Raw genomic sequence first — 15,070 nt, forward strand, 5'->3', positions numbered from 1 at the left:
AAAACTTAGCGCCGAAAAATAACACCAGCACACAAATCTAGAAGACATTACCTGATTCCAGCTGTATACGAGGAAGGTCCTTCATTGATTTCTGAAAGATGCAAAGTCATGAAGAATAAATGTTGCTGGTCTCTTCTGAGAGTCCCATAACATCCTTATGATTGTATTCATGGCCACAGCAATACCCATGCCACGCTCATCATTTTAAGAGCAAAGAAATTAAGCGTGAGCCATTTTACCACAACCCCTACAAAAAGTTCTGTGGTTTATTCAGAAAAATCATGACAAATGGGAGCGATATTTTCAGAATATTCTACTTTACGGCCATCAACAGTATGCTATCGCTTTCATTTTCTTACCATAGACAAGATCATGTTGGTCAGGCTCAGTTTTACAGATGAGCTCCAAGGTAGGGGAGTCTGAGTGTGTGCTGCGCAAGACACCTTCCTTCACAACCGTCCGAGTCTCCTCCCCGTCCAGGTGGGAGTCAGGAATTAAGATGGGAGGCTCTCTCGCTTGTACGACTACTTCCTCCACCTCACACTTTGGTGCTGAGAGGTGAGGTAAAAATACGGACAGCATGAGAGGAAACACAGTAACGATGAACACCACAAAATTATTAGCAGCAGACAGCTACAGGATCTTCAAGAGGACTGGTCACAAGGTCAATAGAGGCCAATTTTTGCTCTTACATTATTTCCCTGCAACCCTGAGTTTTCAGATTTTTGGTACTTCGCATATCCGACATACAGCTCCAGAGATATTGGCATTTTAACCCCTTAGTGACCAAGCCAATTTTGACCTTAATGACCAAGCCAATTTTTACAATTCTGACCTCTGTCTTTTTATGAGGTTATAGGTCTGGAACACTTCAACAGATTCCACTGATTCTGAGAATGTTTTTTCCTGACATATTATACTTTATGATAGTGGTAAACATTTCTTCTATATGACTTGCGTTCAGTTATAATAAAAACGGAAATTTGGCAAAATTTTCTAACCTGTGCAATTTTCAAACTTTTAATTTTTGTGCCCTTAAATCAGAGTTATGTCACACAAAATACAGTTGTGGCCACAAGTATTGACACCCCTGCAATTCTGTCAGATAATACTCAGTTTCTTGATGAAAATGATTGCAAACACAAATTCTTTGGTATTATTATCTTCATTTGTCTTAAATGAAAAAAACACAAAAGAGAATGAAGCAAAAAGCAAAACATTGATCATTTCACACAAAACTCCAAAAATGGGCCAGACAAAAGTATTGGCACCCTCAGTCTAATACTTGGTTGCACAACCTTTAGCCAAAATAACTGCGACCAACCGCTTCCGGTAACCATCAATGAGTTTCTTACAATGCTCTGCTGGAATTTTAGACCATTCTTCTTTGGCAAACTGCTCCAGGTCCCTGATATTTGAAGGGTGCCTTCTCCAAACTGCAATTTTTAGGTCTCTCCACAGGTGTTCTATGGGATTCAGGTCTGGACTCATTGCTGGCCACCTTAGAAGTCTCCAGTGCTTTCTCTCAAACCATTTTCTAGTGCTTTTTGAAGTGTGTTTTGGGTCATTGTCCTGCTGGAAGACCCATGACCTCTGAGGGAGACCCAGCTTTCTCACACTGGGCCCTACATTATGCTGCAAAATGTGTTGGTAGTCTTCAGACTTCATAATGCCATGCACGTAGAAAAGCCGCGGAGACACCATCACGTGTTTCTCAACGCAAGCAATGAATAGCCAGGTCTTTCACCGGGAAGGAACAACCACGGGAAGGGCAGCATCCAATAAAGGAAAAAACCACCTATGCCAAAACATGGTATCCATCCACAGACAGCTGTTTCGGGGTATTTGCCCCTCATCAGTGTGGAGCAGGAAACTGGCTATTAGGAGCAGTGCCTAGTGAAAAGACTATAAACATGAAGATGAATGACCTCGGGGAGATCAAAACATCCAACACCGCGGAGACACCATCACGTGTTTCTCAACGCAGTGATCCAGAACACTGCCCCCATCCCTTAAGGGAAATATGCAAATGCATGTAGAAAAGCCGCGGAGACACCATCACGTGTTTCTCAACGCAAGCAATGAATAGCCAGGTCTTTCACCGGGAAAGAATCTGCGTTGAGAAACACGTGATGGTGTCTCCGCGGTGTTGGATGTTTTGATCTCCCCGAGGTCATTCATCCTCATGTTTATATTCATAATGCCATGCACACGGTCAAGCAGTCCAGTGCCAGAGGGAGCAAAGCAACCCCAAAACATCAGGGAACCTCCGCCATGTTTGACTGTAGGGACCATGTTTTCTTTGAATGCCTCTTTTTTTCTCCTGTAAACTCTATGTTGATGCCTTTGCCCAAAAAGCTCTACTTTTGTCTCATCTGACCAGAGAACATTCTTCCAAAACGTTTTAGGCTTTTTCTGGTACGTTTTGGCAAACTCCAGTCTGGCTTTTTTATGTCTCGGGGTAAGAAGTGGGGTCTTCCTGGGTCTCCTACCATACAGTCCCTTTTCATTCAGACGCCGACGGATAGTACGGGTTGACACTGTTGTACCCTCGGACTGCAGGGCAGCTTGAACTTGATTGTATGTTAGTCGAGGTTCTTTATCCAACATCCGCACAATCTTGCGTTGAAATCTCTTGTCAATTTTTCTTTTCCGTCCACATCTAGGGAGGTTAGCCACAGTGCCATGGGCTTTAAACTTCTTGATGACACTGCACACGGTAGACACAGGAACATTTAGGCTGGGTTCACACTTTGCGGTTTTTACCGCGGAACTGCCGCGATTTTGATGCTGCGGGTCCGCAGCAGTTTCCATAGCGTTTCCATTTACATGTAAACCCTATGGAAACCGCAAACCGCTGTGCACATGCTGCGGGAAAAAACGCGCAGAAACGCAGCGGTTTAAAACCCGCAGCATGTCACTTCTTTGTGCAGAATCGCTGCGATTCTGCACCCATAGGAATGCATTGAACCGCTTACTTCCCGCATGGGGCTGTGCCCACGTTGCGGGAAGTAAGCGGCTAATGTGCGGGTGGTACCCGGGGTGGAGGAGAGGAGACTCTCCTCCAGGCCCTGGGAACCATATTTGGGGTAAAAAAAAAAAGAATAAAAATAAAAAATCATGTTATACTCACCTCTCAGCGCTGCACACGGCCGGCCGGTCAGAGTTGCTGTGCGAACAGGACCTGCGGTGACGACGCGGTCACATGACCGTGACGTCGCGGTCACATGACCGTGACGTCACGAAGGGTCCTTCTCGCACATCATCTTTGGAACCGGACCGCCGGGTGCAGCGCCGAGGAGATCCGGACATCAGAGGGTGAGTATAACCAATTTTTATTATTTTTAACATTACTATTGATGCTGCATATTGCTGCATATGCAGCATCAATAGTATAGGCGGAAACCCGCAGCGGAAACCGCGGAACAAACCGCGATAAATCTGCAGGGATAACCGCAGCGGTTTTGCCCTGCAGATTTATCAAATCCGCTGCGGGAGAACCCGCAGAGGGACGCCGCAAAGTGTGAACATGGCCTTAGGTCTTTGGAGATGGACTTGTAGCCTTGAGATTGCTCATGCTTCCTCACAATTTGGTTTCTCAAGTCCTCAGACAGTTCTTTGGTCTTCTTTCTTTTCTCCATGCTCAATGTGGTACACACAAGGACACAAGACAGAGGTTGAGTCAACTTTAATCCATGTCAACTGGCTCCAAGTGTGATTTAGTTATTGCCAACACCTCTTCTTAGGGGCCACAGGGAAGTTACAGGTGCTGTTAATTACACAAATTAGAGAAGCATCACATGATTTTTCGAACAGTGCCAATACTTTTGTCCACCCCCTTTTTTTATGTTTGGTGTGATATTATATCCAATTTGGCTTTAGGACAATTCTTTTTGTGTTTTTTCATTTAACACAAATTAAATGAAGATAATAATACATAATAAAAAATGAACATTTTACTTTTTTCACAAAAAACGTACAGACCCAAACTTTTTTATTTTCACAAGGGTATCAGGAGAAAATAGACCACAAAATTTGTTGTGCAATTTTTCTTCTGTACACAGCTACCCCGTATGTGGGGGAAAGCCACTGTTTGGGCGCATGACAGGGCTCAGAAGGGAGGGAGCACCATTTGACTTTGTGAACGCAAAATTGGCAGGAATAGATGGCAGACACCATGTCGTGTTTGGAGACCCCATGTTGTGCCAAAACAGTGGAAAGCCTAACTCCTAGCTCCAACCCTAAAGGTACCTTCACACTAAACGACTTTGCAACGATAACGATAGCGATCCGTGACGTTGCAGCGTCCTGGATAGCGATATCGTTGTGTTTGACACGCAGCAGCGATCAGGATCCTGCTGTGATATCGCTGGTCGTTGCTGAAAGTCCAGAACTTTATCTGGTCGTCAGATCGGCGTGTATCGTCGTGTTTGACAGCAAAAGCAACGATGCCAGCAATGTTTTACAATGGTAACCAGGGTAAATATCGGGTTACTAAGCGCAGGGCCGCGCTTAGTAACCCGATATTTACCCTGGTTACCATTGTAAATGTAAAAAAAAAAACAGTACATACTCACCTTCTGATGTCCGTCAGGTCCCTGGCCGTCTGCTTCCCGCACTGACTGTGAGCGCCGGCCGGCCGTAAAGCACAGCACAGCGGTGACGTCACCGCTGTGCTCTGCTTTTACTTTACGGCCGGCCGGCGCTCACAGTCAGTGCGGGAAGCAGACGGCCAGGGACCTGACGGACATCAGAAGGTGAGTATGTACTGTTTTTTTTTTTTACATTTACAATGGTAACCAGGGTAAACATCGGGTTACTAAGCGCGGCCCTGCGCTTAGTAACCCGATGTTTACCCTGGTTACCCGGGGACTTCGGCATCGTTGGTCGCTGGAGAGCTGTCTGTGTGACAGCTCTCCAGCGACCACACAGCGACGCTGCAGTGATCGGCATCGTTGTCGATATCGCTGCAGCGTCGCTTAATGTGACGGTACCTTAAGGCTGCCGTCACACTAGCAGTATTTGGTCAGTATTTTACATCAGTATTTGTAAGCCAAAACCAGGAGTGGACCAATTAGAGGAAAAGTATAATAGAAACATATGCCCCACTTCTGCATTTATCACCCACTCCTGGTTTTGGCTTACAAATACTGACGTAAAATACTGAACAAATACTGCTAGTGTGACGGCACCCTAACAAAGACCTATCCCCAACCCTAACCACAACTCCAACACAATCGTAACCCCAACACCAGGCTAACACTAGCCTCAACCCTAACTGCAAAGAATGGAAAAAAAATATACAATTTTTTAATTTTATTATTTTTATCTAACTAAGGGGGCGGCAAAGGAGGGATTTGATTTACTATTTTTTTTTTATTTTAATCACTGTAATAGGGTCTATCACAGTGATCAAATGAACCAATAGGAAAAATCCCCTATTGTTGCCGGGTACTAGCCGGCAAGATCTCGCCGCATGCGTCCTCCATTTTCTTACAGGAAGATGGCGTGAGGGACTGGGGATGGCGGACCCCTTTTCTCTCTCCTCTTGTATGCTAGATCATATCAGAGGAGAGAGAAATGAATGGAAAATCAGACTTTTTCTGATCGTCTGTGAATAATGGCGATCACAAATGGTGATTCACATGACTGGGGACCTCAAAATCATGTTCTCCGGGGTCTTGGCTTCCTTTGGTAGCCGAGACCCTGGAGATTTCAGATGATGAGGGGCGCTTTATCCTTATTTCTCACCCAGTAATGATCGCCATTAAAAGGCATATTGGCGGTCGTTAAGGGGTTAATTTGGTGCTGCTTTGTATGGTCTTTACTAAGGGATGTGGCTCACAGGATAATAATGCAGAGCAGCTTAAAAACACGCCCCCAGAGAACCAGTGAACCACGCCCCCTTGTACAACCATAAATCAACACTAAAAAGGCCTATATCTCTGGAATCGTGTGGTGGATTTCAAAGAAATAAAAATATAAATACTTAGGGAAGCAGCGGAAATAAAATATGAGCAAAAACTGGCATGCCATCTTAATGCCTACTAAATACACTCGATCTCAAAGATTAAAGTATTAGATAAGAGAAGAAGGCCTTGTTGCCTATAATACTGTCCTAATTTAATTTTTACAGTAAAGAGTAGAAAATGACAAATTCTTAAAATAAATAATTTCAAGCCATTTATTGGTTAAACGTATTTGTGATAAAGCTGGGTAGTGAAAATGCCAAGGTCTCTTGCTTTGCACAACAACCCATGTGTAGAAATAAAAAAGCCAAATTAGTTGTCAGCTAGCTTACAAATGAACCAAATATTACACACAGAGGTGGGCTTAAGGGGTTTTATTTCTGCAAATTACAGCCTAGTAACGCACTCATTCTCATCATTTTGTTCTTAATGTTACAGGGGATTCAGAATCTCAAAGAGGGCATGAATTAACCCCATATACACATGGGCACTATTGAAGGCAAGCATTCCAGGCAGACATTAAGAAAGTCTGGTTTTCCGAGGTCCACTTTCTCTAGGTAACAACGTTTTACCGAAAATTTTAAATCGGCTTCTCCCCCCCACCCCCCCCCCCAAGTCAAAGTTTGCCATCTTGCACACAACCGTAAAAATGTATTCAAATTCTTAACTTCTTAATGACCGCCAATACGTCTTTTTACTGACCTGAGATACAGTGAGGGAAATAAGTATTTGATCCCTTGCTGATTTTGTAAGTTTGCCCACTGACAAAGACATGAACAGTCTATAATTTTAAGGGTAGGTTAATTTTAACATTGAGAGGTAGAATATCAAAAATAAAATCCAGAAATTCACATTGTATACATTATATAAATGTAGTTGCATTTTGCAATGAGAAATAAGTATTTGATCCCCTACCAATCATTAAGAGTTCTGGCTCCTACAGACCAGTTAGACACTCCTAATCAACTCGTTACCTGCATTAAAGACAGCTGTCTTACATAGTCACCTTTATAAAAGACTCCTGTCCACAAACCTAATTTTGCCTCGAAAAACTGGGTAAGCTTATTAACTCGAGTATAAGCAGGGTATGCATTGTCCCCTCATCCCTGTCATGCTCTGTGTGGCTCCCCAAGTCCCGTCCTTGTATGCATGGGCGGGCTCAACCCATCCTCCCCGGAACTTGTATGCATGGCTGGGCTCCCCCCGTCCTTGTATGCATGGGCGGGCTCAACCCATCCTCCCCGGAACTTGTATGCATGGCTGGGCTCCCCCCGTCCTTGTATGCATGGGCGGGCTCAACCCATCCTCCCCGGAACTTGTATGCATGGCTGGGCTCCCCCCATCCTTGTATGCATGGCTGGGCTCAACCCATCCCCCCGGAACTTGCATGCATGGCTGGGCTTCCCCCGTCCTTGTATACATGGCTGGGCTTCCCCCGTCCTCCCCAGCCATACTCACCCTCTTCACGGGGTCGCTGCACGTCCCTGCATAATCCCGGCGCCGGCAGCTCTCCTCTCCTGTGCTGAGCGGTCACGTGGTACCACTCATTAAGGTCATGTATAAGCGCCACGCCTTTGGGAGTGGAGACGCAGGCATATTCATTACCTTAATGAGCAGTATCACGTGACCGCTCAGCACAGGAATAGCTGCCGCCACTGGACAACGGAGATGCAGGGACCTTCAGCGATGGCGCGAGGAGGGCGAGTATGATGTCACAGCTGCCGGCTCCTGCTGCTGCTCCGCCGCTCTCCTCCCCATCCCGCTGGCTTTCTGGACCATGACTTGTTTATAAGCTGAGGGGGCGTTTTCAGCACAAAAAATTGTGCTGAAAATCTCGGCTTATACATGAGAAAATATGGTAATCAGTCAGACTCTAACCTCTACAACATGGGCAAGACCAAAGAGCTTTCTAAGGATGTTAGGGACATCATCATAGACCTGCACAAAGGTGAAATGGGCTACAAAACTATACGTAAGATGCTGGGTGACAACTGTTTGTACAATAGTAAGAAAATGGAAGAAATACAAAATGACTGTCAATCGACATCGATCCGGGGCACCATGCAAAATCTCACCTCGTGGGGTATCCTTGATCATGAGGAAGGTGAGAGATCAGCCTGAAACTGCACGGGGGGGAACTTGTTAATGATCTCAAGGCAGCTGGGACCACAGTCATCAAGAAAACCATTGGTAACACATTACCCCATAAAGGTTTAAAATCCTGCAGTGCCCGCAAGGTCCCCTGCTCAAAAAGGCACATGTGCAGGCCCATCTGAAGTTTGCCAATGATCACCTGGATGATTCTGTGAGTGATTGGGAGAAAGTGCTGTGGTCAGATGAGACAAAAATTGAGCTCTTTGGCATTAACTCAACTCGATCTGTTTGGAGGAAAAGAAATGCTGCCTATGACCCAAAGAACACTGTCCCCACTGTCAAGCATGGGAGGTGGAAACATGATGTTTTGGGGGCGTTTCTCTGCTAAGGGCACAGGACTACTTCAAAAATCATTGGGAGAATGGATGGAGCCATGTACCGTAAAATCCTGAGCGACAATCTCCTTCCCGCCACCAGGACATTAAAAATGGGTCGTGGCTGGGTTTTCCAGCAAGACAATGACCCAAAACATACAGCCAAGGCAACAAAGGAGTGGCTCAAAAAGAAGCATATTAAGGTCATGTAGTGCCCTATCCAGTCTGCAGACCTTATTCCCATAGAAAACTTATGGAGGGAGTTGAAACTCCGAGTTGCCAAGTGAAAGACTCAAAATCTTAATGATTTAGAGATGATCTGCAAAGAGGAGTGGACCAAAATTCCTCCTGACATGTGCGCAAACCTCATCATCAACTACAAAAAACATCTGACTGCTGTGCTTGCCAACAAGGGTTTTGCCACCAAGTATTATTCTTGTTTGCCAGAGGGATCAAATACTTATTTCTCACTGCAAAATGCAAATAAATTTATATAATTTATACAATGTGATTTTCTGGATTTTATTTTTGATGTTCTATCTCTAAATGTTAAAATTAACCTACTCTTTAAATGATAGACAATTCATGTCTTTGTCAGTTGGCAAACTTACAAAATCAGCAGGGGATCAAATAATTATTTCCTTCACTGTATAAGAGAATAGCCTCCCCCTACGGGTGACAATCCAGCAGCTGTCGGCTGTACACTATAGCTGCTAACTTAATTTAAATTAAGGAGGACATAGAGTCAGAAATACCAATAAATAAAGCAAAAGAACTTTTTTATTATTAAATACTCAATAAATATAGAATCATATCATTATAAATTACATGGGTCTCATACAGTACATCTGTGAATAAATCCAAAATGTGTGTTTAAATGACCAAGGAAAGGAACGTGCGAGGCAGAACGTTGAGCATTTGTATTTCATATAGCAGATTTAAACAGGTGATGATGTGCCTAATCAGTACAATATAAGATTGCAACCTCCGTTGCATATATAGCTGATAACTTGATGTTTCAGCCACGATCACTGTTGGCACCGTCCGCATTTGTTTAACCCCTTAGATGCTGATGTCAATAGTGACTACATCATATAAATGGATAACAAAGTGTGAGGACTTCTTTAACCCCATCGGCACCCTGAGATCATGATTGTGTGGTCCTGACTAGAGTTGAGCGAATTTGTTCAGATTCTGTTCTGAATACAATTGGCAGCGAATATTGCTTTCCCAATATTCGTCGAACACAGACGAACATAACTAGAATCAGTGGGAGTACAAATTACAAAATATGTTTGGAAAAGATGAACCATACATTCGACACGAATAGGGTACCAATATGGCACGAATATGGCAAATTCAGGTTTGGAGACCGAACTGAACAAATTCGCTCAACTGTAGTCCTGATGTGTGCGATGGCAATTCACGAACAAATAGCGGCCTCAGAGTCTGCTGGCTATAGTGACTTGTTCAGAAGTTACCGACATTTAGGTGGTAAAAGTACATTTTTTCATTCCTGTCATGTCACTTTGGATTAATTCCTGAAAATCACCTGAAGGGTAAATAAGCTATCTGACAGAAGTTTTCAATATGTCAGGGGGTGCTATTTTTAAAATGGTATCACTTTTGGGGGGTTTTCAATATATAGGACCCCCAAAGTGACTTCAAACATAGATAAGTCCCTAAAAAATAAATGTTGTAAATATCCTTGAAAAAATGAAAACTTACTGCTCCATTTTTAAACCTAAAATGCAAACAAAATAAAATAACATTTCACAAATGGTGCTGATGTAAAACAGACATGAGGGAAATGTTATTTATTAATGTTTTTCTATGGTATGACTATCTGGATGAAAGAGATAATCATTCAGATTCAAGGTTGCTAATTTTTTAAAACTTTTTTCTCAAATTTCTGATATTTTTTGTAAATAAACACAAAACATATCGACCTAAATTTACAATTATCATAAAGTATAAAGTGCCACAAAAAACAATCTCAAAATCACTGGGATTTATTGAAGCGTTCCAGAGTTATTACCACATAAAGGGACACTGGTCAGAGTTTAAAAAATTGGCCCGTCACTAAGGGGTTAAATTTCATACTAGCGCTAAGGAGACATGATACAAATGAGGGAAGCTTTCTCCAGGATTGTCCATGTTAACTGAACTAGTTGTACGCATCTCACATCATCATCAAGAACTGGGCCATGTAAGGTAATAATGACCCTCATCTCAGCATCACTGATGAGGTACGGATTTGTGCCAAATTATCACCTATAAACACGACAGTTAATAACCTGCCGATCACTAGAGCTTCCATTGCTGAAACCACCACTGCGAACAGGGAGTGCCTCGTTTTCATCGATTGATCGCCTCTCATGCTCGCCAGCCTTTATTCATTGTCTATTGGACTGCTGGGCTAGGTGATAGACACTCTGCTGTCTCTAGCCGTGAAAATCAAGCAGTGGTGGACATGTGAGACCACCTCTCCATGCAAACGAGAGCCTAATTCTCAAAAATGGTGGAATTCCCAGCGATTAGCTAGTTATCACCAATTCTGTGGATAGGTGATAACTTGCACTTTTGGTACAACCCCTTACTGTCATTAAAAAAAGTAGCTGTACCCCAACCATTATGTCTTCATTTGGCAAGAGCTGATAGTAGATGACCCACTAACAGAAAGCCCAGACCACCCATTTAAAGAGCTCCTAAATCCAAGTATATTCCATCTCAGCCCATACAGCCTGACTGACAGCTGTAGCTCGTACAAAGCAGTGCGAGATTGCTGCAGCAGATGGGAGGAAGAAATCAGAGGCGTTAGGTGGGCGTAGATTCAATTTATAAGGAATCTGTCAACAAGTTCAACTCCCCCAAAATGCATTTATGGGTATGCAGGTCTTTGAAATGCAAGTCCATCAACCCTTTTATATCTTCTGTTACTGCATTTCCGAGTAATCGTAGTTTCAATTAATATGCAAATGAGGAATTAAGTGCTCTAGGTGTGATATGACACAGTACTTCAGTGGCCACTGCTCCCAAAGTTGTGTACCTGCCCAGCACCAACCCCTTTAGCCTGATAACTCATGGTCTCAATGTCTTGACTGGTGCTGGCGGGGCAAACAACCTCAGGAGGCAGTGGCTCCTGTGTGCTGGGTCACTCCTAGAGCACTTAATGCATCATTTGCATATTAGGAATACAGCAACAGATAAAAGATGTAAAAGGCATTTATGGATTTGTAGTTTAAATACCTCAGTATCATATACAGGTCCTTCTCAAAAAATTAGCATATAGTGTTAAATTTCATTATTTACCATAATGTAATGATTACAATTAAACTTTCATATATTATAGATTCATTATCCACCAACTGAAATTTGTCAGGTCTTTTATTGTTTTAATACTGATGATTTTGGCATACAACTCCTGATAACCCAAAAAACCTGTCTCAATAAATTAGCATATTTCACCCGTCCAATCAAATAAAAGTGTTTTTTAATAACAAACAAAAAAACCATCAAATAATAATGTTCAGTTATGCACTCAATACTTGGTCGGGAATCCTTTGGCAGAAATGACTGCTTCAATGCGGCGTGGCATGGAGGCAATCAGCCTGTGACACTGCTGAGATGTTATGGAGGCCCAGGATGCTTCAATAGCGGCCTTAAGCTCATCCAGAGTGTTGGGTCTTGCGTCTCTCAACTTTCTCTTCACAATATCCCACAGATTCTCTATGGGGTTCAGGTCAGGAGAGTTGGCAGGCCAATTGAGCACAGTAATACCATGGACAGTAAACCATTTACCAGTGGTTTTGGCACTGTGAGCAGGTGCCAGGTCGTGCTGAAAAATGAAATCTTCATCTCCATAAAGCATTTCAGCCGATGGAAGCATGAAGTGCTCCAAAATCTCCTGATAGCTAGCTGCATTGACCCTGCCCTTGATGAAACACAGTGGACCAACACCAGCAGCTGACATGGCACCCCACACCATCACTGACTGTGGGTACTTGACACTGGACTTCAGGCATTTTGGCATTTCCTTCTCCCCAGTCTTCCTCCAGACTCTGGCACCTTGATTTCCGAATGACATGCAAAATTTGCTTTCATCAGAAAAAAGTACTTGGGACCACTTAGCAACAGTCCAGTGCTGCTTCTCTGTAGCCCAGGTCAGGCGCTTCTGCCGCTGTGTATGGTTCAAAAGTGGCTTTACCTGGGGAATGCGGCACCTGTAGCCCATTTCCTGCACACGCCTGTGCACGGTGGCTCTGGATGTTTCCACACCAGACTCAGTCCACTGCTTCCTCAGGTTCCCCAAGGTCTGGAATCGGTCCTTCTCCACAATCTTCCTCAGGGTCCGGTCACCTCTTCTCGTTGTACAGCGTTTTCTGCCACATTGTTTCCTTCCAACAGACTTGCCATTGAGGTGCCTTGGAACAGCCTATTTGTTGAGAAATTTCTTTCTGGGTCTTACCCTCTTGCTTGAGGGTGTCAATGATGGCCTTCTTGACATCTGTCAGGTCGCTAGTCTTACCCATGATGGGGGTTTTGAGTAATGAACCAGGCAGGGAGTTTTTAAAAGCCTCAGGTATCTTTTGCATGTGTTTAGAGTTAATTAGTTGATTCAGAAGATTAGGGTAATAGGTCATTTAGAGAACCTTTTCTTGATATGCTAATTTATTGAGACAGGTTTTTTGGGTTTTCTGGAGTTGTATGCCAAAATCATCAGTATTAAAACAATAAAAGACCTGACAAATTTCAGTTGGTGGATAATGAATCTATAATATATGAAAGTTTAATTGTAATCATTACATTATGGTAAATAATGACATTTAACACTATATGCTAATTTTTTGAGAAGGACCTGTATGTGGTTTGGTGGGCTGTGTTATATTGACAGATTCCCTTCAAACTTCCATATGTAAAATGTGCTGTCAAATTAACATTAAACTGTCAATAAGGAATATACAGGCAATATGAAATTAATGTTTAGAGTAAGTATACCAGCCCCATCAGGTATGCGAGAACTATTTAACTCCTTAAAAGAAAACATGTCATCAGAAAAAATGCTGCTAACGTGCAGGTATTGGCTTAATCTGCAGATTAATAGCGTTATTAACCTGCCCAATTCCTGCATGTAGCCGAATGCTGCGCAGAGAAAATTAACTTTATTCTCCCTGGCAACATTATAGAGAGTGGCGCTCTAACTGCGCCCCCGCCCTGTCTCACAGCCGGCTCCAATATAGAGCCAGTGTCAGTCAGAGCCAGAGGTGCAGAAACACTCACCGCTCTCTATACTCAGAGAGGCGACAAGCAGGACCGCCCCTGGGTGAGTATAATCTAACCTCTCTTTCTCATCTTTCAGGATACATTGGGGGCTTATCTACAGCATTACAGAATACTGTAGATAAGCCCCTGATGCTGGTGGGCTTAAGGTACCGTCACACTAAGCGACGCTGCAGCGATATCGACAACGATGCCGATCGCTGCAGCGTCGCTGTTTGGTCGCTGGAGAGCTGTCACACAGACAGCTCTCCAGCGACCAACGATGCCGAGGTCCCTGGGTAACCAGGGTAAACATCGGGTTACTAAGCGCAGGGCCGCGCTTAGTAACCCGATGTTTACCCTGGTTACCAGTGTAAAATGTAAAAAAACAAACACTACATACTCACCTTCGCGTCCCCCGGCGTCCGCTTCCTGCACTGACTGAGTGCCGGCCCTAACAGCAGAGCGGTGACGTCACCGCTGTGCTGTGCTTTCACTTTACGGCCGGTGCTCAGTCAGTGCAGGAAGCGGACGGCGGGGGACGCGAAGGTGAGTATGTACTGTTTGTTTTTTTACATTTTACACTGGTAACCATGTCCGTCAGGTCCCTGGCCGTCTGCTTCCCGCACTGACTGTGAGCGCCGGACGGCCGTAAAGTAAAAGCAGAGCACAGTGCTGCCAATCTGACGACAGCTCTTGCCAATGAGGGGCCGTGGTTGTGATAACGTGGAAAGAGGGCTGACTAGTCTGGGACAAATAACGCCCCATCGGCTAGTCAATGCCATTAGCATAGGAAACAGGGACAATAAAGAAGGGTTGTTAAACCTTGTTTTTACATAAAATGGTCGTATGGGTAGGTATGTACAGACACTGCTGGGTTGGAGCGCATGGGGACCGGGCAGGTTCCCTTTAACCCTTCCGTGGCACCATGACGAGATCAGGAAACTGAATCGTAAAGGGGCTGTCCACTTGTAGGGACATTTTTTTTCTTTACTTCATATATTTTCGGCTAAAAATCGTTTTTTTTTTTTGTTTTTTTTTTACAATTGCGCTTCATTACGATTGTTGCACGGTTTGCCTTCTACAGCCTCAGCGTCGCACCGACTACTGCTGGCTGCGGAGTCACTCGAGTACCCGTCAGTCACTCCGCTAGGTCTGTGGAATTATGACCACACCAAAGATGAATGTGCAGGGAGCAGAGAATCTGGAAAAGGAAAATGGTGCAAGATCTAATGAGTTGCAATACTGCAAAAAAAAAAAAATCTAACTATTAGGAGGACAACCCCTTTAACTTGCAGCAAAATGCCAATGTAATATAGTAACAGTTACAGTAACAATGTGCAGGCAGGTGAATCAGAACCACCACAGCTTCCA

At 43.9% G+C, this 15,070-nt stretch overlaps 1 protein-coding gene across 4 annotated transcripts in view; it reads right to left on the reverse strand.

The window, feature by feature from the left end:
- The window catches only part of LOC143764831 (E3 ubiquitin-protein ligase ZFP91-like), a 95,506-nt gene that overhangs the window by 78,284 nt on the left and 2,152 nt on the right, over positions 1-15,070 (reverse strand). For all 4 annotated transcript variants that reach the window (XM_077250822.1, XM_077250824.1, XM_077250821.1 and 1 more), the window contains exons 3-4: positions 360-551; positions 52-91 (exon numbers count right to left, since the gene is read on the reverse strand). In XM_077250822.1, the coding sequence (XP_077106937.1) occupies positions 52-91; positions 360-551 (232 nt within the window). The remainder of the gene's footprint in view (positions 1-51; positions 92-359; positions 552-15,070) is intronic.

Source organism: Ranitomeya variabilis, chromosome 4 (genome assembly GCF_051348905.1).
Source record: "Ranitomeya variabilis isolate aRanVar5 chromosome 4, aRanVar5.hap1, whole genome shotgun sequence".
Taxonomy (NCBI): Eukaryota; Metazoa; Chordata; class Amphibia; order Anura; family Dendrobatidae; genus Ranitomeya; species Ranitomeya variabilis.